This window comes from Sardina pilchardus, chromosome 21 (assembly GCF_963854185.1).
Source record: "Sardina pilchardus chromosome 21, fSarPil1.1, whole genome shotgun sequence".
Taxonomy (NCBI): domain Eukaryota; kingdom Metazoa; phylum Chordata; class Actinopteri; order Clupeiformes; family Clupeidae; genus Sardina; species Sardina pilchardus.
In genome coordinates, this window is record NC_085014.1 from 12,666,489 (window position 1) to 12,691,488 (window position 25,000).

Here is a 25,000-nt window from a genome sequence, read left to right on the forward strand (position 1 = left end):
ATGTCATTTACTCATCCCTTTTTATACAAACAATCAAACTCCAACACAAACGTAAAACTTGTTCTGACACAGACTGAGAATAACAATCTCTAGATTCTCCGTTGCTCTGTTACAAGTGCTAGCTGTCTTAACTTTTACGAAGAACTCTCGCTACTTTAGTTCCTCTCTCTCTCTGCACAGGCTCCTACCCTCGGCTGTCGCTGAGCTTCAAGCTGAAGAGGAACATCGGCTACTTCATCCTGCAGACGTACATGCCCTCCATCCTGATCACCATCCTCTCATGGGTCTCCTTCTGGATCAACTACGACGCCTCGGCTGCCAGAGTCGCCTTAGGTGGGCTCAAAAGCACTGCAAATGATTCCGCTGTTGAAATATGGAACTACACCTAGTTTTGTGGAGCAAGAGTAGACTTTAACACTTTGTCAAAAGAGTACTTTTTAAGTTTCATTTGGAATACATTTGTTTCATTTCATGCATTGGTCTTGAGCACATAAGCACCACTTTGCAGTCGTGTTGGAATATGTACTGTAATTTCTCTCTGTTAGACCGAATCTGTACATTGTTGCCTGCAGATGTTTCAGGGCCAGATGTACTAAGACAGCGCTAATAGCGAGTTTTTGTATGTGCAGAATGCGAACGCTGTGCTTTGCTATATTGCGTGGAATTTACTAAGCTGTCACTTCATGACGGTAACTGCGTTCAGTGCCGCCCGTCCCCGCCCCCTGTACAACGCCAATTGCGCACAAGCGCAGTTGAATATTGCAACATTAAAATGAAAAAAAGTTTAGCGATCATACATGATACAAAGAGATGTCAACGAGCAGCGACAGACAGAGTAGTAGTTCTACAAATCCACTTAAAAAATACTTGAACTATTTACTGCACGTAGACTTGGGATATGGCTTAATGCCTAGTCTAACAGATTGTGAAGTGTAGGCTATGTCGTGAAAGAGAAAATACGATTTTAGGGAGGCAAACAAAAGTTAAGGTTGCTTTTGACATAGTACAATGAAAAAAAATGGATGCTCTGAATATTGATTCAGCTGTCTCTAAAAGTGTTTCTAATAGACGCATTTAACCGCAATTTGGATTACACCTGCTTTCAGAAGGCGGATGTTTTTCAACGCAAAATAGCGCTGTTTTCATACGTATGGCGGAATACTTAATCAATCGCTATTACCACTTCTCCTCCCCTATACTTGCACGTTACACCCATTTTCAGCTGATCCGCCCAGGAATTAATATGCATGACACAGAAAAGCGCAAATAGCCATTTTCAGCTCCCACGGCAGGCAGTCTGCGTGTTTCCCTCATTGCGGCCTATTTGTACATACAGTACCATCGCCATGCTATTACATGCACGTTACGCCTAAAATGGGCAAAAAACATTAGTACATCTGGCCCTCATTAGCCACGTTTACATGGACCGTTTTTTGTCATTCCGATTAAACTATTCCGATTGAACATTTTTGCGCCGTCTGTTGGGCTACATGGGCTACATTCTATTCCGATCAGACGTCTGTAAGCGCTTTAGAATCTTTGATCGGAATAGCCGTTGTTTGCTACTTTTCATTGGGAAGATATTACGGTCAATCCGATTGACCATATACATGAGTGTTCATTCGGAATAGGAATGGACTACACCACCTCTTCTATTCCGATCACAATTCTGATCGGATCAGGATTTTCATTCCGATTGAGGTGTTTATATGACAATTTTTATTCCGATTGAGCTGTTTCTTCCGTTTCTAATCGGAATAGAAGTGTCCATGTAAACGGGGCTATTGTCATGCACATCTAGCCTGATATACATGGCGGTGTTTAGATTCAAATGTACATTCAGACGTTCACTGCTGGTGGTGTTTATTTGTCATCAGTGCAGTGCAGCAACCAGTAGTTCTGAAGTTAGGACTCAAGCAAAACAGTATGGTTAGCTTAGTGACCTGTCATATCCCGGCGAGCTGCCAACGCTGGAGTGGAATCTGCCAGCTCCTCGCCGGACGCGGGCCAAACCCGCCCCAGATTCGGCTGCCATCCGGGATCCGCGCTGACATCACTCCGGAGAGGGGATGTCTCATCAAGGCCCTTAAGTACCCGGGACATGGCGAGATCGGAGTGGGCAGGCTGCTCCCTAATTGGGCCGTCTGCCTGTCACTCACATAATCAATGCAAAGTGCTGCTGCTGCGTGGCTCACTCATACCCCTCCCGGGTTCCTGGTGCAGGCAGGCAGACGGACTAGCTGGGGTTTCCTCCTAATGGCGCTCCCTGTCTGCGGCTCTTGCCGACAAACCATGGGACCGGGCTGACAAACACTGCCTCCTCCAATCTCGTTTGGGGCGAGCGGGGAGACGTGGCTGATCCGTGGTGATGTATCGCTGCTGGTTTCCCTGACAAACGTAACCCCCGATGCCGGTGGCTGATTTGTTCCCTCCTGCTTAATGGGGCCGTGAGGGGGGGGAGGGGGGGGGGCACGCTGCCTCTCTGACTCTAATTCACCTGAAAGGAAGATAAAGTGGGTGACTAATGATGGTGCTGGAGATTGAGCCGCGTGTCTTTATCACTCTGTGACTCTTCTCTGCAACCCTTCCATCTCTATCTCCCTTTTTTCCTGCTCTTTGTTTACCGTTCTTAGTGTCTCCCCTTTTCAGATGGCACCTTGTTGTGTCTTTCATCTGGCTCCGTGTTTCATTTTTGATCATGGGTGTTCGTGCTCCTTTCGTTTTGCATGATCCGTTTACCCCTCCTTTTAACAAGTGCATCTCATTTTCTGTTCCTCCTTCTTCTCTCTCTCTCCCTCTCTCTTCTCTCACCCTCCCTTTCATACTCTAAATAGTTCCCCCTCTCTCTCTCTCTTTCCTTTCTCTCCTCTCGTCTCTTCTCTTCTTCTCTCTGCCCCTCCTGCTCTCTCTGTGAGGCCATCTGCTTGAGTGAGTGTTTCATAGCATCCTCTGCTCCCTCTCTCTGCACGGGGTTAGCTTTGCTCTAAAGATCCACACCAGCCCTTGCAGAGCCCGTCACGGACCAGTCTCGGCCCAGCTGTGGGCCAGTTATGACGGGCCAAGTGTATAGGATAGTGGTGTGCAACAGAGCCAGTGACTAATGGCATCGAAGGCCATTGGACGCCAAAGAGCAAGTGTGCCTGACTGGGGTGATTTATTATACGTGTGAATTTGACCAAATACAGATTGTGCATGCAGATGACTAGGAAAAACAAACGCAACGGGGGAAACTTGGGGGGGGGGGGGAGATAAAATAATAATATAATGCAAAAGGCAGGTGAATTGTGCTGTGACTAATACTGCATGTTTGGAGATCACCACGGTTACAGCAACAATGATGACGACAAGAAAAAGGATAAACAAGGAAGATAAATATTAAAGCAAGTGATTGTAATTCAAGATTTATCCCTAATATTTGTCGTAATGTAAACCCCAGATGAGATGCTTGTGTGTACTGTAGCAATGCACACTGGTCCTCCAGCCAGAGCAGGAGAAAAAAACAGAGAGAGAAATGCTGTTAAGCGGATTAATGTCCAGTGGTCTATAAGGGTCTTAATATGTTTATAATAAAGCATGGAAATGATAATATTCACTTGAGCAAATTGTGTTTATTTAAGACTGTTTAAATGCGCACAAAGGCTCCCTCTGTTCTGCACAGTTCCTGTATTAGACATCAGGGAACAGCCTCTGTTTGAACTGGATGGCCTCCAGTTTGCGGGTTTGTGGCCGGATTTAGTCCGGCCTTTTCTAGAATTTGAGTGACGTAGGTTGTGACGCGAAGATTGTGATGTCATTCATGGTGGGTGTTGTTGTTGGTTTCCAGGTATCACCACGGTGCTCACCATGACTACCATCAACACACATTTGAGGGAGACCCTTCCCAAGATCCCCTATGTGAAGGCCATCGACATGTACCTGATGGGCTGTTTTGTCTTCGTCTTCTTGGCCCTGCTGGAGTACGCCTTCGTCAACTACATCTTCTTCGGGCGGGGGCCGCAAAGGCAGAAGAAGGCAGCGGAAAAAGCTGCCTTGGCCAACAACGAGAAGATGAGGCCTGACCCCAATAAGGTACTGCCTTGGCACACACATGGACACACACAGACACATATACACACACACACACACACACAGACACATATACACAAACACACGCACACACACACATACATATACGCACGCACGCACGCACACACACACACACACACACACACACACACACACATATACTGTACACACACGCACAAACACGCGCACACACACACACACACACATACAAAACAAACATGCCCACACTCAGATATACTCTAATTTCTTAAAATTGCCATTAACAGTAACAGTGACAGTTTGGCTTCCAGGTTGCTGGCTCTTGGCGACTGCTCCACAGCATTGGATGTACTCCTGGCGCTGTTCTTTTTTTTAATGTTATCTCCGCAGTAGGCCACCACACTGGTTCTGTAAGGCAACCACTGTGGAACGGAAATGTATTCTGACACAGTACTTATTTTTGCCCTGTGAATGGTGGTGGAAAGTCAACCATTCATTTACTGAAATGTACGGTACACTGGGCTTGTTCCCACTGTCTCTTTCCAAGGGCAAGCTATCACAGAGAGCGAACCTCCCCCCAAAAAAAAGAAAAGAAAAAAAGAGAAACAGAAAAAAAACACAACATGGCTGGCAGCGTTTGAACCGCCTCCCGTCATAATCTTATTTAGTTTTATAAGTTAGATGTGCCAAATCCTTTTTCTCTCTTCTCTCTCTTCCTCTCCCTCTCTCTCTCTCTCTCTCTGTATCTCTGAGTGTTGCAAGCTCCCGTTTTCGAAGTAACCCTGATGATTTTGTGTGCTTGCAGTGGTTGATGGGCAATGTAGCTCAGAGAGACGATGCTCTGTATGCCCGAATGAAACAGAGGGAAATTGACGCATATGACTCGATGTGGGATCCGATCTTTGCAGAGGACCCGGCATTAGGACTAGGCGAGCAAAGAAATAAGGTACTTATCACTTGGCTGGAAGTAACAAAAAAAAAGAACAACAGAAAAGAAGGACTATGTGATGGATCTGCATCAATACCCAGTCCGAAGCAAATAAAAACTAAAGAGCTATAAAAACGCTATTTTTTGGTTTTCTTTCCCAACCCCCCTCCTCTTTTTTTCCTTTTTTGGAATGAATGGATTTCCTTTTATTCCTTTGAATTTGACGATGGCTACCATCATTGTTTTTTCACCATTCTGTTTCTCCCTTGCTTTGATCACGGTTTGCACCTGACTTTAGTCTCCCTCCGACCCTTTTCTGCCAGCTTAGTGTTAACAGCCTAGAGCCTCTAGATGACATCTTTTTTTTTGTCTTGGTTATCTTACTCGATGACGACCATATAGCCTTGAAATGGACGCGTGCTATTTTCTTTCTTACTGTCTTTTTTTCTACCCTCAACAGTAATTGAGCAAGTGTTATGTAGCTAGCGTACAAACCAGATATTAGCCTTGATACTTGGATGATGTAGTTGTCCGAGGCTAGTCTAGCCAAGCGTTTCTAGCCAAAGCCATAGTGAGTGACTCAGCAGACTGCATGATGTTGTGAGGGTTTGTGGTGGTTTCTAGCATCACTGGCAACAGATTAGAGTCCTCTTCCTCCTCCACGGTCCTCTTCCTCCCTCCTGTTCTTCACCTTGAACCTCTCCTCTCCTCCATCTCTGCTTAGCAGCTCGTCACTGTTGACCTCTCCAGTTTTTTCCGCTCCTCATGATTTCTTTATTTCCTTTTTATTTGCCTTTATTTACCTGGCTATTTACATGCAGAAAGAATTTTAACCAAGACCATGGTTGAAATTCGGAAATGAGTTATGACTTTTTTTCCATTGAATTGTTTGATTTTGCTGGGTTTGCAGAGTATTGTATTTATTAATGATGCAAGTGACAATGTTTAACTGTTAAGTCTGTAAAGTATATTTATTCTTCATAACTCCTTAGGGTCTTGCACTTAAGTTATCTTAAAACTATTTGAAGTACTTGCTGATAGATAATACTTGTATGTATACTTTATATGCACTGTATTTCTAACATGCAATCACATTCCAGTCTGATTATGAACGACAGACTCCTACTCGGCAGATATTTCCTGAACAGTCTGGTAGTGAAATTTAAAAATTGAGTGTAAAATGCTGTCACACTTGTATAAAGTACAAAGCCAAAGACACACTTTCAGACAGACACCCATCAGTCCACAGGCGATGACTAAATTTGCCACAAAAGACCCATCCAGCACAACACCCACGGTGCCCTCTGCCTCTGTTTTTCTCTCTCCATCTCTCTTGTTCTCTGTCATTGTGTCTTTCTCCACCTCTCCTTGTCACTTCCTCTCCCACCCTCCCTCTCTGTTGCGTTCTCTCTTGCTCTCGCTCATTGTATCTCTTTCTGTCCATCTCTCCTTGTCACTCTTTCTCTCTTTGCCTCTTTATTTCTGGTTCTATTGCTCTCTCTTTCTCTATTTCCACCTCTCTCTCTCTCTCTCTCTCTCTCTCTCTCTCTCGCTCTGGCCCTCTAGATGAACCCGGACGACAACATCCTGCTCGGCACACTGGAGATGAAGAACGAGATGGTGTCGTCAGACCTGTCGCGCGCGCTGGCCGGTGGAGGTGGCGCCGACCCACGCAGCACCATGCTGGCGTACGACAGTTCCACCCTGCAGTACCGCCGCGCCGCGCTGGCCCGCCAGAACTACGGGCACGGCGCGCTGGAGCGCCACGCCACCAAAAAGAGCCGCCTCCGTCGGCGGGCCTCCCAGCTTAAGGTCAACATCCCCGACCTGTCCGATGTCAACTCCATCGACAAGTGGTCTCGGATGATCTTCCCCTCCGTCTTCTCCCTCTTTAACGTAGTCTACTGGCTTTACTACGTCCACTAAGAGGAGTAGGAGGAGTTGTGCGGTTTGGGGCTGAACTGAGAAATTTTGTGTGTGTGTGTGTGGGTGTGGGTGCGTGTGTGTGTGATGTGGGTACGTGTGTGTTTGTGTGTGTGTGTGTGTGTGTGTGTGTGTGTGTGTGTGTGTGTGTGTGTGTGTGTGTGGTGTGGCCGGGGGGATGCAACAAAAGGAAAAACGAAAAAGAACAGTGCACTGAAGTTTTGTTTTTCTTTTTCCCGTTTTTTGTTTTGTTTTTCTTTTTTTGGGTTTTTTGGTTTTTTTTTGCTTATTGTTTTAAAAATGACAATAATGATGAGAAATCAAAACAATGTTAACAGCGACGATGATGAAGGAGGAAAGACACTTTTGGAAGAAAGGATCTGACAGCAGGAGTTGGGATTAAACGAATTTATCCTGAGAATGCTGGAATGACTGACGGAGCGTGTGGATAAAGTGGAAAAGCGAGATTTTAAAGACATGCGATATTGCCCAGCCTGTTCCAGAGTTCCAGTATATCACGTATATTTGTCATTCGTAGCATATTCTGTGGTTCAAATATTTATGCTTGTGTTTGCATATACTTTTAAAACTTTGTTTTTCGGTTTAGTATACCTATTTACTTCGTAGCCAAGCCAACTGCATCCAGGAAAGGTTACTAGCTGATTTTTTTTTAAAGGGGACCTCCTTGAAAGCCTTTTTTTCCTATAGTCGCTATATATCAAACATCTTTTTGAAAAGCATGCTTCGGTTTGATATAATTTAAATCTCGGTTATTGAGATGGAGCACAATGCATTTTTAATTTTAACTAGTTTTGAGAAAAAAAAGAGATTTTATTCTTTCACATGAGTTCTTTCAAATTCCATGCAGATCACTGCCTCAGAGCCCAATGACAAACGGGTCGGAGTCTGAGAAACGTTTGGTTTTTAGCAGAGTGACATGTTTAAAGACCGACGAGAAGAACTCTTTGCCATTGGCCGCCTGACTCTCCATGGCATTTTTACTGGACAGGAGACATCAAGCTATGGAAATGCTGGACATAAATGACCCTCACACTGATAAACAAAGCACTGCCCGGACTTTAAATTGGCACCTCTCCCACCCTCCCTCCATCCCTCCCTCCGCGTTTGGACTCGTAGTCCAGTTGGGCTTCTCCAGAACGTTAGTCCCTTTTTTTGGCCAATTGTAATGATTTGAATCTATCGCTGCAGTCCTTATCTCTCTTCTGTACAAAAAAAAAAATACATCCCAGTGTTTGGCGTGCACCTGAGGCCTCTCATGGCTGCCCTGTCATCTTCTCCAGTGTGTCATCTTTCACATCGTGCTACACACAGCTGGAAACAGACACGGAGGAATTGTGTTATCGGCCTTTGACCATGCCAAAGCACAGGCCAAGAAGGTGTGTTGGTATCGACTGTAAACCATTGTCATGATCGATAGATTTAAGTTTCATAACCATAGATGATGTTTAAAAAAAGATACACAATTTTATAATTATATAGGTATTCTCAAATGTTAATGTAATTAATCATTATTTAAAGGTATTTTTTTGTGTATTAGGTTTCTAAATGTTGGCTACTTCGGTTTAAAAAGGGAACTAAGTACAGTATTCTCATCAACCAACACCGAGAACATTTTTTCCAAGGCCTCAAAGAGCACATATATGTACATGAAAAATATAAGATTTATCTAATACTGAGTTTATGTGTAAATAGATCTTAACCCACTCAAATTACCATCACAAAATATGACAGCATCAGGATTCTATAATCAAGACATCTGTCAAACATTTTTTGTATAAACTCCTGTAAATTATAACAATATTTCATAATGACCTGTAAATATATCTTATGTAATGATTGTCAACAATTACAAAAAATGTATCTAAATTAAATTATTAAAATGAAACTATTTCTATTTTTGTTGTTTAGCACTCTGAGCATTTATCATGTTAGAATGGTGATATGACTGTGTAGTCCATGCCTGCATTTCTTGGGAGTTTCCACAAATGGAAAGCGAATTCTGGGAAGGGAATGTCCCAGATTTGGGTCTGGATCTGGATGTCTTGGATGTAGGCTACAGCCTACACCTACAGTATATGTTACAGTGCTGGTGAGTTGACATGGATTTGACATACGTATGAATAGTCATATAATTAGACCTACAGTAAATGGTCTGCAATATAACTTAATTTCTATGCACCTCCTCACGATACAGGCAACTGTGTGGTACTGTAATTCTGTTGAGCAAACGATGGTGTCTAGGTGGTTGTTAGATATTACAGGTCCCTTGCAATGCATCTGAAGCACCTTAGGACAATTGCTATTCCAGTGCAATCACCTGTTAATGCCTTGTATTTCATGATAGGTGTTCTTTGTATATATTCTCAAATCTAGATTAAATCATTGAGTGTATGTGTGATAGTTTGGCCTTCCGGTGAATGGTGGGGTGACAATCACTCATCGGCCCCAAAGGCACCCAGTTTAGAGAGTCCTGTCAGTTCTCATGAAAGACCTGAAAACGTTTTTTTTTTTTTCCTCTGTTGGCAATAACAGTGTTGAAGTTTCGGGCTGAATATACTGTACAGTGATCTCGATCTGATGATGCAGTCAAGCATCCAGTGCCGGATGTTTTAATTACAGACAAATCCATATGGTCTGTTTATGATCTGCCACAAGATAAGGGTGGTGAACCACAGAGACATACAGAGAGAGAGAGAGAGAGAGAGAGAGAGAGAGAGAGAGAGAGAGAATGAAATTGATGGAGAGAGATCAAGAGAAATAGAGAGAAAGAAAGAATGAGAGATAGTGCACACTAAACAGAAAATGTATTCATGAATGCTGACCCAGATAGTGGCTGGCACTGGCCCGTGCTCGGGCCACAAGTGAGCCAGATCAGGGCCACACATGGTCCTCAGTCCACTGCTGTCTGGGGGATGATGCTGCGGTGGGTATTTTGTGAGCCTCATGACTGACTGAATAACAGCAGATGCAGATGGAACCCACAGAATGCATAATGGATGAAAAGGCAACACATCCGTCTCTATGTGTGTGTGTCTGTGTTGGTATGTATGTGTGTGTATATTGGTGTGTGTGTTTTGGCTTTCGTATTTTGAGTGTGTGTATGGGAATGTGCGTTTTGTGTGTGTTGGTGCGTTTGTGTGTGTGGGAATGTGCGTTTTGCATGTGTCGGTGTGTGAGTGTGTATGGGAATGTGCATTTTGGTGTGTGTGTGTGTGTGTGTGTGTGTGTGAAAAAAGAGAGGAGAGAGAGAAAAAATTGTGAGTTCTAGTCGGCAGTTAGTTAGCCACGGGGGACATTAACCCAGGAAGGCATGAACGTGCAGCACACTCTGGACCTGGAGCTGAGGAAAGGCCCCGCAGGCCACAGGGACTGCAACATGAAAGCCAGGCAGAAATAGAGATAAATTCTAAGCCCCCTTCACCACTCACACACACACGCGCGGGCCCGCGCGCACACTCTCACACACGTACTCTCATGCACTCCCTCTCTCTCTTTCTCTCTCACACACACACACACACACCCACACACACACATGCAGAGAGAGAGAGAGGGAAATTCACTTTGCTATGTGATTGCCACTATAAACCACAGCCAGAAGCTTGTATTTGAAAATGTCACCTTATTCACTGTGTTGACTGATCCAATGGGTGATATTTCCAACCCTTAGGTTTGGGAATCTGATGTAGGCCTAGATGAAACCCTCTAAATTGCAGTGACAGCGCCATTTTGTGCACTGCAAAGAGGATTGCCAGGAGCCTCCTATTCATAGGCTAGTAGTGGGAAGCAAGGTGTTAAAATCTTAATTATCTTTTTTTTTTTTTTCGTCTTGAGGGGACTTTGAGAATTGCTTTTGAGGGAGAGGGAGAAGAGAGGAAAACACTGTTCTGCTGAGGTGAAAATTACATCCAATATTTGACAGTCAATCTGCCGGTAAGCCCGTGCCTCAGAAGAGAGGTAGACAAGGTATCTCATTAGTGAGGCCACAACAGTCCTCCAATATGTGTTTTTCTTCTTCTTCTTCTTCTTCTTTAAATCAGATTGTGCAAGAAAACCTACAATCTGCCGACTGGGCGTTGAAGGGTGGTTACCATGGTGATGCTACTGCTAAAGGGATGCCCAAGTCTAGTTGGTCATGTGGAAGACAGCATCAGCATCCTCTGCGTCATCTTCCAGTTAAGATTATAAACTGGTACCCTAAATTGCTGGTGGCCGTCACCAGTGCATGTAGGGGGTGAAAATGATCAATGTTTCATATTATGTCCTTGGGGTTCCTCCCAATCAGACGACTAATCAAATTGGCCTGGATAATAGGCCTAGGCTACTTGCCAACTTTAATGTCTTGGAAGTGGCCCAAGAAATGATAGTAGCAGCTAAGATTGTGAGTCAGAACAACTAAACTTTATGGATTTTTTTTATTTCACAACTAGAATTCTCCGTTGATGTGCCGAGTGAGTGAGTGTGGGCAAATAGGGTCCCCACCAGCACCCAAGCCCGCGCTCTGAGCAAGGCTTGCTAAATTGGATTTGTCAGGCAATAAAAGCTCCCGGTAAGAATCTAACCAGATTTTGTTCAAACCTACACACCTATGGCTACTTAAAAATGCAAGGTTAATTTATCAAACGATTTGCTGAAGTAGTTTTACTAAAAACATATTTGTTAGAGTTTTCGAACGAAAGAGGCGGACATTGGTGCTAGATCTAGCCTAATGCTAGCTTTAAAAGCAAAGTAGCCTAGCTATGGCTATGTGAACAAGTGGCTTATGTAACCGTTAAGGGGCCTCGCTTAAACGTACCGTAATATACTGTTGCAACTAATGATAATGTTTTTCACCTAGTAATTTCAAATAAATTACACTTTCCGTTTAAAATGTTACCTTAGCTGGCAGGCTAGCTAGCTTGCTAACTTGCTACAAGTTGCTAGCAACCAGGCAGTACCGGGCAGTAACAGGCAAAGATCCTTCATTAGCCTACTATTAAAATGTTACCTTACTGGCAGCTGCATGGTCGGAAGGTTGTTTCCCAAATCTTATTACTCATGTCTAATATGGGACGGGCTCTGACATTACACTATTAGGTTTAAAATGATACATAGAAACATGTCCCCCCATTTGTAACTTCAAAAAAATAACACAAAAGTTATGTTCATCTTATGCATCTTGGTTGTCCATCTGATAGGCTACATACAAATAAAAATGTAGCCAAGTCGTACAAGGATTCGATACTATGAATGATTGAATCTGGAGACAGACCTAAATGTGAACGCTTATTGTAATAATTTTCACATAGGAGCTTATATCAATGTTTATGAGCTTCCTCTGTTGACATGAACAATCTGTGTTGGTGTTGTAAGAATGTGTTGGAGATGTAATGTTTATATTTGTCTTATTTATTGTTCTGCAGGAGGGGCTATGCCGCTTTGTTACCATAAATAGACCACTAGTTAGTTTGCACAGATGAGGTCTAAATCTCTATGTCCATATAGCAAATGCAATGCTCCAATGGATCTTGTTGCTTTACTGTAGTTGTTTCCCTTTTTGTGGTTAGTGGGACACATTCAAAACAGCAAAGGCCAAGATCACCCAGAACAATGAAGTATACGACAGTAGCCTTAACGCTTTACATGGAAACTCATTATTGGTGTTTATCCATAAATGTAGATCTATTTGAAACAAAAGCATGAATCTCATCACATTGTGGCGAGGTGAAAAGAAGACCCGACACCCAACACTCGATGACACTTTAGGAAACGAGCACATTTTCTGTGTTAAATGTGAAATGGGCCTTGGAATTTCAACGAGGCACAAGCTGTTATTTGTTGTTCTAGTCTACTGTGAAATTCCCCATGGCGTGTAACATGGCATTAGGTTTGATAGGACCCCGCAGTGGCCTCAACCTTGGAACAGCTCTAAAGTGAAAAACCGCACAGGTGAGTTGAGAGCGGCTTGTTACCCAAATGAGTCACAGGGGGTAGAGTCAGCTTTAGGCGACTCTGTTCATTCGAGTCCCCCCATGCAATAACAATCATAAAGCCAGCAGGGAACAACTGCGACCGCACGGTACAGCTCTTTGATACGTGTTCCGTTGCATAGTTAAAGACAAACGCAACAGCGGCGCGGCCCTGTTCTCACCCATCAGCGGACGGGAGCGCGAGAGCGCTGCCATCATCACGCTACGATACACAGATGCAGAACGGTAACGCGAAGGGCCTCATTTCCCCTCGCGCTCTTGAAAGGGCATTAGGGGGAGATGTAAGAGACAAAAAAGAGAAAAAAAAAACAGATGCTCTCTGCGTTTTAATGCTTTCATGTCACTGGCGTAATTAAAGTTCCACAACCCTCTGCATCATCTGACTTGAAAAGGAGGAGGAGAGAGAGAGAGAGAGTGTGTGTGGGGGGAAGAGACGTTGTGGTTGTCGCAGCTGCGCCACCGTGTTGCCAAGCAGAAGGGCCAGCCGCTCCAGTACGGTTAATACTGTACGTCCATGGCCCTCACCTGCTCTATATGTATTGGCCGCAGGCCAGATCATGTGAATCCAAGAACATAGCTGACATAGCTGTACCTACAGCTCATTCAAATAGACATCAAAACACATTTCTTTTTGCGTTTATTGGTTTGGCATCCTGACTGCTCACTTAAGCTTGATGCCCGTGAGGAGCTTGCGGTGGAGAACAGTCATGACCTCTATGTATGGGCCTACTAGTAGCCTAGACTTTTTTTTTCTTGGGTAGACTGCAGCTGCTGTGGAATAGTTGTTATGCCTTGCTAATTTTAAGCATGGATTGCTTCACAATTGTGTAAAGCTGAAGTGTAATGGATAATTTAAAAAAGTGCGTAATTTATTTTATTATTGATGCTCCTGTTGGGGTGGGGAACAGACATTACCTAATGGCGTAGTAGACATTTTACTCCGATTTCAGGGACATTTCTTGGGTAGACTATCTGTTGTGAAATAGTCATCAGGGAGACTATTAAAATTGTCATCAGAGAGACTTAAAATATATTTGTAATGTATTTTATGTTTAGCTAATCTTAAGCACGTATTGCTTCGGAATTGTGTAAAGCTGATGTAGTGTATTGGAGAATTTAAAAAAAACGTACAATTTTCCAACATTTTTCTGTATTTCATTTGTGTCTTAGTATGATTCACAAAAAAGAGATTCTCTGACGTGCCAATGGCTTACTTGCAGCTTAAACACAAGTTCTAAAACAGGTCTAGCAACATATCCATTCATTAACACAACAGGACAGTGTGTTCACTTGTGTTCTGTGAGTGCTGTTGTCTACCTTTTCTTAGCTGTATAATATGTGTCTGATACATCTGAGAGGATATGAGTTACCTGGGTTTCTGTAATAATGATTTTCAGAATGTGCTTCACAGATTGACCAAGGGCGAACATTTTAACACTCATGTGGTGAAACAATTTCACCTTATAGGGCCATTAGTGATTGTTATTGCATACGGATTTAGGATTTAGGATTGGATATAGGATTGCCATAGGGATGAGCTCATTCCTGTGGAAACTGGGTTATTAGGCAATTACCCTATCCCTTAACTATTTAATATCAAAATCTTACTTCTTATCTTCCCTCATGTCGTCAGGCCTGCAACTAGCAGGCTTTTTGACAGGCAGGCTTAAACTGCATACCTGAGGCGCCTGAAGGCGGGTTCGGATTGGGAGGTGCAGAGTCATGGTCGGGAAGAACAGGCTTGCAAGGCGTGCTCAGGTGTGCCATCAGACTTTCCTGTCAGTCGTCAGTTGTGCACGTGGAGAGTAATGTGTTTGTATGTGTGAGTGTGTGTGTGTGTGTGTGTGTGTGTGAGAGAGAGAGTGAGAGAGAGAGAGAGAGCTGCACTGTGCTGTGGATTCACCCCAACTAACCTAACCCCGTTTCGGTGCTAACCTGCACCACACCTCCGCAGTGACCCCTCGGTGTAAGGATCTTGTGAGGAAGTAGGAGTCCACCACGGTGTACCCCGGCACTGACGCCATGACACCGGGCCGCAGCTGAGCTCCGCAAACGGCCATGAGGTGGACCGACCCCATGGCCTCGCTCTGCGGACGATGGGGGAGACGCCGGCAGGAGCAGGAGAGCACCGTGCGGACGCTGGTGTCCAACCTCCCCTACGAGGACCTGAAGAAGAGCGAGCAGCCCAATCGGCAGTACAAAGGCAACGCCGTCAAGACCACCAAGTACACGCTGTGGTCCTTCATCCCCAAGAACCTCTTCGAGCAGTTCCACCGCGTGGCCAACGTCTACTTTGTGTTCCTGGCCTTGCTCAACTTCGTGCCGGTGGTGAACGCCTTCCAGCCGGAGGTGGCCCTCATCCCTATCTGTGTCATCTTGGCACTCACCGCCATCAAGGACGGCTGGGAGGACTTCAGGAGGTACCAGACTGACCAGAAGCTCAACAACCTGCCATGCCTCATCTACAGCAGGTAAACGGCAGGACTTTTTCCCCCTCTTCCTCTCTTCCTTTTTCCGTCTCACGCAGAGCAGCAAGGGTCTGGCTGGCTGGCTGGACATCAGATGGCTCTTTTATCAGCGTACAAGAGGTGGTTGGAGTAGATCTGTGCAATTGTGTGCATGCGTTTTTCATATTCTAAGCGTGCTGCATTTCTAGTCTCTGCTCATGACAAGTACTGGGTACGCATGTGTGAACAACTGTCTCTCTCTGTTTTTCTCTGTGTTAGTGTGTGCGTGAGCGTGTGTGTATGTCTCTCTCTCTGTGTGTGTGTGTGTGTTTTACTTCATCTGTGTTTCAAAACCCCATGGGAATTTTTGACCTAGAAATAAAATTTGAGTGGGAGATTTCTCTCCTTTTGAAGAGCCTCACAACAATGTCTCGCAACCAACGCATTGTGAGCAGGTTTGATGAAATCCCCATCTCTATGTTGCATCATAGGCAAGGCGGTGTGCAGGTCGTTTAAATCTATTTTAGAAAAACCAAATGTGAAAACGGAATAACTAGGAGAAACCCAAAAACACTTTTTCCTGTGCTGTCATTGAAACACAGGCGTTCTCTTTCAGCTGAAACACTACACCAGTGTCTAAACATGGAGTCTGATAAATGAGAGGAATCACAGACAGACTTGATGCTTTGTGTTATTTTGTTTATTTGTCCCTATGCAGTCCTGCTGTTCAGTTATATATATATATATATATATATATGTATATATATGTACAGTATATATAATATATACCAAACTGTAATTCATATATACATATATATATATATATATACTGTATATATGTATGTGTATATATATATATGAATTACAGTTTGGTTTCCACTACAGATGATTAGCAACAGATCGGTGGATTCCCTTATGGTGTGATAGATTAGGGTTTGCTTGAAGAGATCTCATGGAATGACAGGTTTGGGGTTTGACAGGTGTGCCCTTAATCTATGACCAACTGCTGAATTTGATTCGTGCAGGGGCATATCAAGGTGTTTTACTCTCTTCACCACTGGACGGCTTACTGGAAGGTGTGCTAAGCTGGCACTAAAGTGGTGTAAGCATATGCAAGTATGTGTAGCTCTGCGAGGGGAGCTTTGTTAAAGCCCCTTTTTGTGCTGTTGAGATGCTGCCATTCATATCTCTGACGCAAAGAAACAGCACTTTTGTAAGTTAGTCTGCACATTTGTTCTCTGTCTTTTCAAGGGTTAGGGTTTTTGTTTTCCTACACTTCCTGAAGAATGGCCACAGTGTCACAGGCTAGTGACATTGGCTGATCTTGCTGGTCCACATTTCATGTATGTGGAATGCAGTTAGCGTGCTCACTCAGCTCATCGTGAATGGCTTTGCCAAAACCGTCAACTTGTTTCTTTCCATTCTGTCATTTCTGCATGTTGGATTGTACTTTTGTAACGTGATACACACACACCTTTGTTAAAATACACAGGCCTTGTCATATATTGATGGGCTTAACTTCAGGGGTTCAGTAGCATGGGCCGTAGGGATTTTTTCATATAATCCACGTTTTCAGTGTGATTTAACGACATGGTGACAAGGATGTCACATGAACAGCTGTTTGGAAAGATTGTTGTTTCAGAACACCAATCCTTGAAATTCTTGCGTCTTCAAAACTATTGGCTAGAATTATTAACACCAGGTCACTAATGGAAACCCTAACCAGCTGTTTGTGTATGCATTTCTTTAAGTTTTATATCCATTCTAAAAATGTTACCAGTAAGTTATATTTTGTAACGTCATGGTAATATATGACTGAGTAATGTTATGATTCTACTTTTTGTGTGTGTACATAGATAAAAACATCAGCAACAACAAAAAAACAAATAAGAAACAGGAATACCGTGATGTCACAATCTTCTAGGCTCATATTTATACCTTGACAGCTGTGCCCTACAAATAGACAGGTGACTTATGCTTCAAGGAGCCATTTTTAGTTGACGATATCCTTATCTCAATATCAGAAGAGCTCTATCTGAAATAGACATCGCATAGCCCTGCTGGAGAAAAGCCAGCGTTAGAATGTGCTGATTTTGCCTTTTAAGAGAGTTCCAGTTTTTTTTTTATCCCCTTGTATGAATCATACATTTGGTCATTTGTGCCTTAATACCAGCAGAAGCGAGACACACAATAGCTTTATCAATCAGCTAAATGTCCGCGTCATTGTACCTCAGTGCATCGCTAGTAGCACAGCACCGATGACGATGAATCAGCAAGAGTCACAGATTTCTATTTAGCCACATCCAGTGACACACAGTCAGTTACTCGCTCACTCACTGTGTGTGTTTATGTAACTGGAACTACACACACACACACACGTAGCGTAGCATTAAAGACTCTATTAAAAGGGCCGCGGGGGCGAGCCACGGAGGAGGCTGCTGTTGCGTGTCTGCCTTTGTTTGGCGCAGGGTGTGAGAAGGACACGGCCCCGCGTCAGTATGCGTGGCGGGCCACTGGCCCCCGCCCAGTCCGGCTCTACACGTACAGCAGCATGCCTGCCGGCCCCTGTCACTCGGCGGCCGACGCTACGCCGCGGCTTTGTGTTTGGAGGCGGCTGGCTGGCTGGCTGGCTCACACACTGCCAGGGCCCCTGGCCCCTCAGGGCGAAGGCTCACACACACACACACACACTCGAAAACAAATCATCCGTGGAGATTGCTGAAGTCCAATAAAGCATCGTAGTGTGTTGTGTTGTGATGTCAGTCCTGGCAGCTGTGGACAGCTGTATGGAAGTGCGCTGGGTTCATGTATAAGGACATGGCCAATGGGCCGTGTGCCCTCAGGCTGAGGCTCTCGGTCTGTCCCCAGGGGACCAGGATTGATCCTCTTGCTTTGCGTTCGTCCGCTTTAACCCTGCCTGACCACACGGCACACGCGCGCCAGTCTCCAGCATCTCAATACACCTTAAGGGATTCATGACCTGAATCGGAGAAAACAGGCCGCATGACGTGTGTTGTTGTACTGTAATATGATCACTGTAAGAATTTTTGGTGCGTCGTCATTGAACGGTTTTGTTGAATGATAGTTTATACGAATTATATATTGATTAATTTAAATGTTGGGTTGTAATGGGCTTATAGACGAGACGATTGGGTGTCCTTGCCTTTGCCCAAAGAGATTTTCACCAAACATCTATTCCATATACTGTAACTACTTTACGCCATGGTAAAGCTTAAAATCTTTAGATGCATTTGTTTAATATTTAATTACAGCAAATTAACTGAATATCAACTCTGTCAGCATGTAGTGAAAAGAAAATTTGGTATAATCCAACTTAATAAGACACTTAAGATACAATGATCAACATTTTAAAAGTTTATGACATCCCATAACCATTGGATTATTTTTGCAGTCCATCCATCCATCCATCCATCTACGTATCTATCCATTACTCTATCTATCTATCTAAGCTTATCTATTTATCTATCTTTCTATATATATTATCTATTTATCTATCTTTCTATATCATTCATGCTCAGAGCAGATCAGTGTCTGCCTCCCCAGCACTGATGATGATGTCATGTTTCTGCCCCCCCCCCCCCCCCCCCTCCAGGAGAGAGATGTGCTTCACGGAGCGCCGCTGGAAGGACGTGCGGGTGGGTGACTTTGTCAAGGTGGTCTCCAACGAGGTCATCCCCGCCGACATCCTCCTGCTCCACACATCCGACCCCAACGGCGTGTGCCTGATAGAGACGTCCAACCTGGACGGGGAGACCAACCTGAAGCAGCGCAAAGTGGTGCCAGGCTTCTCAGCGCCGGTGAGACATCGTCAGTCAGATTACCCTTCACTGTCAGAAGATGTTAAGCTTAAGCAAATTTAAAAAACACAGAGACACATACACACGCGCGCGCACACACACACACACACACACACACTATGATACTATTAGTCATGTGATGATAAACATGGCATGTCAAGTGATGTACAGTATTTGAAACAAACATACATCAGCTCTACATCTACAGTAGAAATGTCTGGTTTCAGCCGAAAGACCCATCTTGAAGGAAATTCTTTAAAAATACATTCTAAACCAGAGAATGACCCCACACACACTCCAACTTTATATTTATAAAAAATGCTGCTGAAAAGTTTCTGTTCAACTTTTTCTGTTGAAAAGCAGTTGTGTTTTTGCCCCCTTTGCGTCATGGTGATCATGTTCGTCTGTTCGTCGGCTGAAATCACTGCTAAGTGCCTGTAACTGCCGGGTGATGGCTCTTGTAAAGGCCTCCTTTTCCCCAATCCAGTGGCAAGGGGGTAGGGGGGTGGTGGTGGGGGGCGGGGTGTGGGAAGGCAAATTCTGATGACTTACAAACCACCAGTCCCCGAGGTTTACATTTCAGAGAAGACTCTCCTGTGTGCGAGCAACACACCCAACCACACAGCATGCTTGTTTATGTGGAATGTTCTGGAATTACCAGTTATTTGTTTACATCATAAGCATGAATGGTGACGACGTTGTAGGAATGCTTTTTTGTACCGGTCCCTTTCAACCCCCATAGGTCTGATGTGTGTACCAGTGATTTCAACACCTGTGTCAACGGTGTGACTGATAGTAATTAACAGTGCTACAAAGGCAATTCCTTTCTCGATAAACCCGTCACACAACATGTGATGGCTGCAATTAGGATGCCATTTATACACCAATCTCCGAAAAAACAGCGGATGGTGTGACAGTTGTGTTTATAGGTGCGGCTGCAGTTTTTAGAAAGGAGAGGCTTTTCAGTAATTGTATTGCCCTGCCTAAAACACCTGTTATCACCTTTGGTCTGCTTCGTTACAAAAGACACCAGGACAAAGATTTTAAGCCAAATGTATTGTATACTGTGTGTCACACTGTGTTTTAGTTGTTTGTTTTAGTTGTCTTCATAATAGTTAGTGTAATTTTATTTTATTTTTCAGGATTCTCCTTTTAAGCCTGGTGGCTTCAAAAGCACAGTAGTCTGTCAGAAACCAAACAATGACCTCAACCATTTCAGTGGTTACATGTGAGTAAAAAGCAAAACATCTGTAAGTGCTCTGTCTCATATCAACCCTAAGTATATGCACACGTACCTGACCAGAGTCATTTGCAATATTGCAGAGAGAAGCCCGATGAGAAGAAGCATGGCTTTGGGATTGATAGTCTTTTATTACGTGGATGCACTATACGCAATACAGACGAATCTACGGGGATTGTGGTCTGTGCAGGTACCATATCACTCTCTCTCGCTTCCTCTCTCTCTCTCTCTCCCTCTCTCTCTCTATCTCATTCCCTCTGTCTCTATTTTTTTGTTTATCTCTGGTTCTTAAATTCTCTCTTTCACTCTCTCTCTCATTGTGCTCTTTCTTTCCCCTCTCTGTCTAACCCTTTCTTTCTCAGCATTCTGTTTTCCAACATCCCTCATTACAGTGCATGAAAATGCACTGTACTGTTATTCCAAAACTTCTTCTTATTATTATTATTCTTCTAACGCACTTAATGGAGCTTCAACCGTTTAACGTAGAAACTTCATTCAAACTGCGCTGCGTAGGTCTTACTTAGGCCATCCGGGCTTTGTATTTTTCAACTTTGTAACTTTTATACTTTTTGAACTATTAATGAATTAAAATGACAATTTCCCCATAGACTTAACATTGCGATTATGACATCATAATAGGGCAATTAGAATCTTATGCCAGGTGGCCAGGCCAGCTGCAGCAGCTCTCTCTCTCTCAGGCTTTAAGCATACAATCTCTCTGTGAAGACTACATATCCTGTTAACTGTTTCCTCTTTCCACAACTGTTTCAAAATAAAAGTCCTCACTGCAATAATACACTATTAAATCATTTAACTATTGAAACTACTCAACTATTTAACTGTTCAACCATTCCAACTGTCAGTTATCATCAACTATGCCTCAAGTCAACTACATGAGACCTCCATGTACCTAGCAACCAACATAGCAACCATTAAAATTAAGCGTTTATGACCGTTTCCATAGCAACCAACATGATTTTACTACAGTAACTTCTTTACTCCTGATAGCGGCAGCCTTGGATACCCTATCGACAAATGTTTCAAAATAGAAGTCCTCAGTAGCAAGTTAGCTAGTTAGCATGGTTAGCATAGTTAGCATTGTTAGCATAACTGCTAGAAATCATCAACTAAGCTAGCTAATCAAGCTGGTTAGCATTGTTAGCATAATTAGCATAGTTAGCATTTTTAACGTAACTGTTAGAAATCATCAACTAAGTTAGCTAATCAACCTGGTTGGCATAGTTAGCATTGTTAACATAGTTAGCATTTTTAACATTACTGTTCGAAATCATAGCTAAGTTAGCTAGTCAACTTGGTTAGCATTGTTAGCATTGTTATTATTTTTAGCATTACTGTTAGAAATCATTAGCTAAGTAAACCAATCAACCTGGTTATCATTGTTAACATAGTTGACATTTTAACATACTTGTTAGAAATCATTAGTTAAGTTAGAACTGGAATGTTTAAGCTTTAAAGCATCTACCTTCACACTATGAACTTTCATTAAACTATGCAACCACCATGTTTACCCTAGCTACACCTTAGTAACCATTATCTATCTGTACTTTTTTGCATTTTCATGCACTGGTAATTCCTTGGAATTGCATTTCTAGTTTAATTCTAACATTCAATTTCTCTCTTTCTAACATCTTTGCTTCCACACTGTAAAAAAAATGTTCCCACATAAAAGCATGTTCAACGTGCAACAGACCGCACCAGAAAACAAGAATAACATTGTTTTGTCTCATGCTTGTGATACTGTATAGCGACGCACACCAGAGCGCAAGCAAGAGAGAGCTACTGTAGTACTGTAAGCAGTCACGTCAGGTCAGAAGAGTCGATGATATTTGTGTGTTTATGCCGCTCTGAGCGCCAACCCCTGTGATTCTTACACTAACACACACACACACACACACATGTAAACACATACGAGAGAGAGAGAGAGAGAGAGAGAGAGAGAGAGAGAGAGAGAGAGAGAGCGAGCGAGACACTCTGCCTCACCCCACCTTTTCTCCTCCGGCTGATTTTGACTTATTCACAGGCCACGAGACCAAGTCGATGCTCAACAACGGCGGCGCGCGCTACAAGCGGAGCAAGCTGGAGCGGAAGCTGAACAGTGACGTGATGTACTGCGTGCTGCTGCTCTTCACCATGTGCACCGTCGGAGCCCTCGGTACGCTGCGCCCACACTGACCTTCAGCTCATCGATCTGCACCTGTGGGCCGATCCACAGTGGTCGCCGTGCGAGGAGGGGTTGTTGTTGTTGTTGTTGTTGTTGTTGTTGTTATTGCAGTTGTTTTGTGCTGTGGTAATGTGCAAATGATGAGGACAGTCTTTGACCCTTCTTGTAGACAGTATTTACACCATTCACACACAAGCCAAAAAAGTACTTGCCATTCATGTCTGGATTTTAGAATGTTTGCCCCTATGTCTTTATGATGACCTTAGCGTAAAATGTAAGAGTTTCAATGTAGTGTTTATTTATTTTATTGGGATTTTCAGAGAATTTTACAGCAAAGTACACAATATTGCAAAATTGCCACAGTCAAAAATGTGTGCATGATCGACATAACATCGACATAATAGCATAGACATCATACGTTTCAATATAATGTTAAAATAAATAGTGATTATTTAAGATAGATTTTTCTTAGCCTTTTCAATCATGATCAAAGGATACCAATACTAGAACGCTGTATGGGACATTGTCCAATATGTTTCAGCTACCCAGCTGGATGACTGCTGGGTAACTGAAATAGCCATCATTAGGCAGTGGAAGAGCCTTCAGAAAGGGATAGTTCACTCATAAATGAAAAATATGTCTGTAGAAACTGTGTCTCCCCCCTCTCTCTATCTCTCTATCTCTCTATCTCTCTCTCTCTCAGTAGGAAATGGATAGGTGTCAGCAGCTCCTTTTCCCAGTGTGATGCCATGCCAGTGACTCTTGACTGCTTTTTGTGTTTCATGGCAATACTGTAGATGTGAGGTGTGAGGCTGTGCAGATAACAGAATCTCCCTTTTTGCCTGAGCTCTCCCTTTAAGCTCGTCACGATCCAGGGCAAGAGCCCGGAAACCCTGTAGAAAGGGACAGGGTGACCTTGGAGAGAGTCATCGCACTCTTTCTGTCTGTTTGACTGCTCGCTAAGAAAAGAACGGCACACCAACCACGAATAGTTCTCTCTCAATCACTTTCTCTCTCTCTCTCTCTCTCTCTCTCTCTCTGTCCCTCTTTCTCTCACACAGTCATATGTTTCTCTCTCTCACTTTGTTTCTCTCGCTCTCATCCCCTCTCTGATATATTTTAATTAATCTCTTTTCTCCCTCCTACTCCTCCCTCCCTCCCTCTCTCTCTCTCTCTCTCTCTCTCTCTCTCTCTCTCTCTCTCTCTCTCTCTTTCTCTCTATCTGTCTCTTTACTCAAACAGGTCATGCTATCTGGCTGGAGTCGTTCTCCAGTGTCCCTCCGTACTTGGTTCCTGACAGTGACGGCCATTTCATGCCCTCCACTCTGGCAGGCTTCTCCATGTTCTTCACCATGATCATCCTGCTGCAGGTGTGAGCCATCATGCCTGTCTCTCTCCTCTCTCTCACTCTCTCTCTCTCTCTCTCTCTCTCTCTCTCTCTCTCAAACTCTCTCTCTCACTCTTCCTCTTTCTCCCTAATAACACTCCTCATAAGGATGCATGGGATGATCAGGTACTTCTTAACATATGATGCATTGGGGTTTTTATTTGTGAATGCACTTATGAATGGTTGTATTGTGTTTGGTTTTTTGAGGCTCGTCGTGATTTCATGGGTTAAGGAATGATTCAATAAATGGCAGTTGAGCCTCTCTCTCCCTCTCTCTCTCTCTCTCTTTTTTTGCTCTCGCTCTCTTTTTCTCTCTCTCTCTCCATCTCCCTCTTTCTCTCCAATAACACTCCTCATAGCCTTGAGAACAAGTTAATCTAAAAAAGAAATTGCATCAAAAAATTAACCTCACCCACCCAGAGTATTGTGAGGTTTTTTTATTATTATTATTATTCTGTAAGCGCCTACGCTTTTATTTCAGAGTGACAGCTAACACTCTGAAGCTCTTTCTGTCTCTCTTTCTGTGGTAAAGAATGCTTTATTGCCTGTACCACAGTTATACCAAAGCAACGGTTATGTGAAAAGTCACATGTGCGCATACAAGCACAAATTCGCAGTACACATAAGCAAACAGGTTTATTGAAAATGTAAGCATTGCTAAAACTGAGGTGGTGGGTTCAATTCCTGGCTTACACTGCTGTGTCCTTGAGCAAGGCACTTAACCTCGAGTTGGTCCGGGGACAGCGTAGTCCCTTGTAATAAAATTTACATCGTTACGTACGAGGAAAAGGGTCTGATAAATGTAAATGATAACAAGATTGCAACAGTGAATCAATCAATCAATCAATCAATCAATCTGTCCTTCTCTTTAAAGATGAAACACTGACATTGGGTGTGTTGGCATTTGTTCAGATAAATCTGACCCCCCTAAATCCCAAATATGACCCCCCTTCCCCCACCTCCTCCTCTTCCTCCTCCTCCTCCTCCTCCTCCTCTTCTGCAGGTGCTGATCCCCATCTCACTGTACGTGTCCATTGAGCTGGT

The 25,000-nt window shown here is 43.6% G+C and overlaps 2 protein-coding genes across 3 annotated transcripts in view; both read left to right on the forward strand.

Moving 5' to 3' along the window:
* Positions 1-8,790, forward strand: part of gabrb2a (gamma-aminobutyric acid type A receptor subunit beta2a) — a 35,179-nt gene extending 26,389 nt beyond the window's left edge. The window contains exons 7-10 of one of the 2 annotated variants that reach the window (XM_062525119.1): positions 181-333; positions 3,824-4,068; positions 4,850-4,990; positions 6,539-8,790. In XM_062525119.1, the coding sequence (XP_062381103.1) occupies positions 181-333; positions 3,824-4,068; positions 4,850-4,990; positions 6,539-6,898 (899 nt within the window). In that variant the 3' untranslated portion in view covers positions 6,899-8,790. The remainder of the gene's footprint in view (positions 1-180; positions 334-3,823; positions 4,069-4,849; positions 4,991-6,538) is intronic. The other variant, XM_062525120.1, reaches the window with a different exon arrangement.
* Positions 8,791-11,386: 2,596 nt separating this feature from the next.
* Positions 11,387-25,000, forward strand: part of atp10b (ATPase phospholipid transporting 10B) — a 28,525-nt gene continuing 14,911 nt past the window's right edge. The window contains exons 1-9 of the mRNA XM_062524195.1: positions 11,387-11,462; positions 14,516-14,640; positions 14,837-15,353; positions 18,943-19,147; positions 20,290-20,375; positions 20,471-20,577; positions 22,429-22,560; positions 23,812-23,939; positions 24,960-25,000. The exon at positions 24,960-25,000 is cut by the window's right edge and continues 212 nt beyond it. Of these exons, the coding sequence (XP_062380179.1) occupies positions 14,941-15,353; positions 18,943-19,147; positions 20,290-20,375; positions 20,471-20,577; positions 22,429-22,560; positions 23,812-23,939; positions 24,960-25,000 (1,112 nt within the window). The 5' untranslated portion in view covers positions 11,387-11,462; positions 14,516-14,640; positions 14,837-14,940. The remainder of the gene's footprint in view (positions 11,463-14,515; positions 14,641-14,836; positions 15,354-18,942; positions 19,148-20,289; positions 20,376-20,470; positions 20,578-22,428; positions 22,561-23,811; positions 23,940-24,959) is intronic.